The 2,514-nt window shown below is 34.0% G+C and overlaps 1 protein-coding gene across 1 annotated transcript; it reads left to right on the top strand.

Annotated features, from left to right (window-relative positions):
* Positions 1 to 6: 6 nt before the first annotated feature.
* On the top strand, positions 7 to 2,395 carry LOC111376937 (boron transporter 1-like). The gene is made up of 5 exons (XM_022999953.1): positions 7 to 630; positions 874 to 956; positions 1,230 to 1,422; positions 1,677 to 1,815; positions 2,144 to 2,395. The coding sequence occupies exons 1-5, from the start codon at positions 527 to 529 to the stop codon at positions 2,363 to 2,365; spliced, it is 741 nt and encodes a 246-aa protein (XP_022855721.1). The 5' UTR covers positions 7 to 526; the 3' UTR covers positions 2,366 to 2,395.
* Positions 2,396 to 2,514: the final 119 nt, after the last annotated feature.

Below are 2,514 nucleotides of genomic sequence, written 5' to 3'. Positions count from 1 at the left end.
TGGATCTGAGCTCTATCGAAATCAACCGTTAGTTTAGTTCTTGGAAGATGTAAAGAACTTTCTTGATTTTGGAATGGATTCATTTCGTTAAAATGTTGTCTGTTTCAACATATACCATGAATCCAAATTGGCAAAAAAAAAATTTTGGAGGGTTGAACCAAGAATTCTATCCTTAATCTGATTGTAATTCATTGCTAACGTGTTCTATTGTTCTTTTTCCGGACCCTAAAATTATTCTTTTTAGATTCATTAAAATGTAAAGTTCTTAAACTACATATACAAATTTATTCATGGACCTAATAAAATGGTCTCAAAGTATAGATACTTTTTGAATATTTACGATCAAGTAGCGTTTGTCTTTCTGCCGACACATCCATCTTTCGTATGCATATCTAGCAATATTGAGTTTGGCCTCAGTCCCTTCCAATTTGTTTCCAAGTTTAGTGTCATTCCAATTTCTCATTTGTGCAAATAAAAGAAAAGAAAGAATTAAAAAAGCCCGTGTTTTGGGTAATTTTGGGTCATAATGGAAGAAACATTTGTCCCCTTCCGTGGAATTAAGAATGATCTTAAAAGAAGGCTTCTATGCTACAGACAAGACTGGAGCGGTGGACTGCGTGCAGGTATAAGGTTTGTGATTTTTACCTTACCTCAAATGTAAACTCAGATAGATGTTTTATTTTATATAGATGATTTTATCTTGTTCTTGTAGAACTTATATGTTAAGAATTATTTGATCCTGATGCTCTTCCTTCTTAACATCATTCTAGTGAATTATCTTGGTACTCAAAATAAATATCTAAGTGCAGAATTCATTAGCTCTTATTTATCCTAGCTTGAATGTGTAATTAAAATCATTATGTTGTTTTGAAGGATCCTGGCTCCGACAACATATATATTCTTCGCATCAGCAATTCCTGTTATATCTTTCGGAGAGCAACTTGAAAGAGATACTGGTAGGACTTATATTTCTTGAATTTTTACCTTTTTGTTGTCTCTTCTTTAGTTTATGTTTTGTATGCAGCATGATATGACGGTGTAATGAACAAAATTTTAGCTTTTTTATTTAGGGGGTTGTTTGTCAAAGTTTTTCATAAAAATTTTAGCAAAATTTGATAAAAGTTGATTGAATGTATTGAAAAGTTACTCAATCGTCCGTACCAAACACGTTTTTAAGTTTTAATGTGATATTTTGCTTAGATATGCTAATTAATGATCCATTATTGCAGATGGAACCTTAACTGCAGTGCAAACCCTTGCATCAACAGCACTTTGTGGTGTGATCCACTCAATTGTTGGCGGACAACCACTCCTCATATTAGGTGTAGCTGAACCAACTGTTATAATGTACACTTTCATGTTCAATTTTGCAAAAGATCGAAAAGATTTGGGACATAAGCTATTCTTGGCTTGGACAGGATGGTAACTCTCTGCTCTCTTGAAACATTGACCAAGTACATGTCTGGCCAAGATTACTTTAAAATTAACTTTTTGGGCCAAACAAGTTTGAGTTTTTTTAGAATTTACTCTTTTCCTGGAGATTTTTAGTTCGAAAACTCACTTCCTTAAAACTGAGCCTTTACTCTCTACAAAAGTACATTTACCTTTTCTACCCTTAGCCAAACACGCTCTTGAGATCTGATGTCAACTATTGATGGTAACACTGTGGTACTTAGGGTTTGCGTATGGACAGCCCTTTTGCTTTTCTTGCTGGCCATCTTGGGTGCATGCTCTCTCATCAATCGTTTTACGCGCTTGGCTGGTGAATTGTTTGGTCTTCTAATTGCAATGCTCTTTATGCAGGAGGCTATTCGAGTGAGTATAACTGAAAATCTTAGCATTCTTTTTCTCCTTTACAGTACCATTATGAATGTTTGATAGCCCAAAAGATTTACATTATCATGCACTAGTGCAGTTTCGGCAATTATCTTGCTTGCCATGATTTTCTGAAAATCTTACTGAAAAGTCAACTTCCCTGATCATTATTCTAAAACTTTGTACTATCGAAATGTTTAGCTAATAAATAATAATTGAATTAACTTCCAAATCATAGGAATAAGTACATATTGTTTGATCATATCTACTAGTTTCTGCCATCTAATTTCTTAAGAAACATCATAAAACTAGCTCAATTCTTTGCTAGGGCGTTGTGGAAGAGTTTGGCATCCCTAGGAGAGGAAATTCTAGCCAGACTGCTTTACTGCCTTCCTGGCGCTTCGGAAATGGAATGTTTGCTTTGGTTCTGTCCTTCGGCCTTCTTTTAACAGCATTAAGGAGCCGTAAAGCTAGATCCTGGCGCTATGGAGCAGGTGAGGGAAATTTTTGTTTAGTAATAAAGCAAAATAAGTACAAAAAGGAGAAATAGGATATTTTACAATTCATACGTATGGTTGAATTGTATTCTTCATGTATTTTGAATTTTTACGTTTGTTGGATTATTTACTGTCTATATATTATTTTACCGTTAAAACTCCAAGCTTTTTTTTTTTTTTTTTTCCCTTTAATGCTGATTTT

This window comes from Olea europaea, unplaced genomic scaffold (genome assembly GCF_002742605.1).
Source record: "Olea europaea var. sylvestris unplaced genomic scaffold, O_europaea_v1 scaffold15809, whole genome shotgun sequence".
Lineage (NCBI taxonomy): Eukaryota > Viridiplantae > Streptophyta > Magnoliopsida > Lamiales > Oleaceae > Olea > Olea europaea.
The sequence above is the reverse complement of the archived record's forward strand: the minus strand, read 5'-3'. Positions and strand labels throughout refer to the sequence as shown.

Excerpts from the sequence above, each read along its gene's own strand:
- LOC111376937 (XM_022999953.1), top strand. The coding sequence starts at position 527 with ATGGAAGAAACATTTGTCCCCTTCCGTGGAATTAAGAATGATCTTAAA. Across the intron at positions 957-1,229 it reads GCAACTTGAAAGAGATACTG|ATGGAACCTTAACTGCAGTG; the intron begins GTAGGACTTATA and ends CCATTATTGCAG. Across the intron at positions 1,423-1,676 it reads TTCTTGGCTTGGACAGGATG|GGTTTGCGTATGGACAGCCC; the intron begins GTAACTCTCTGC and ends TGTGGTACTTAG.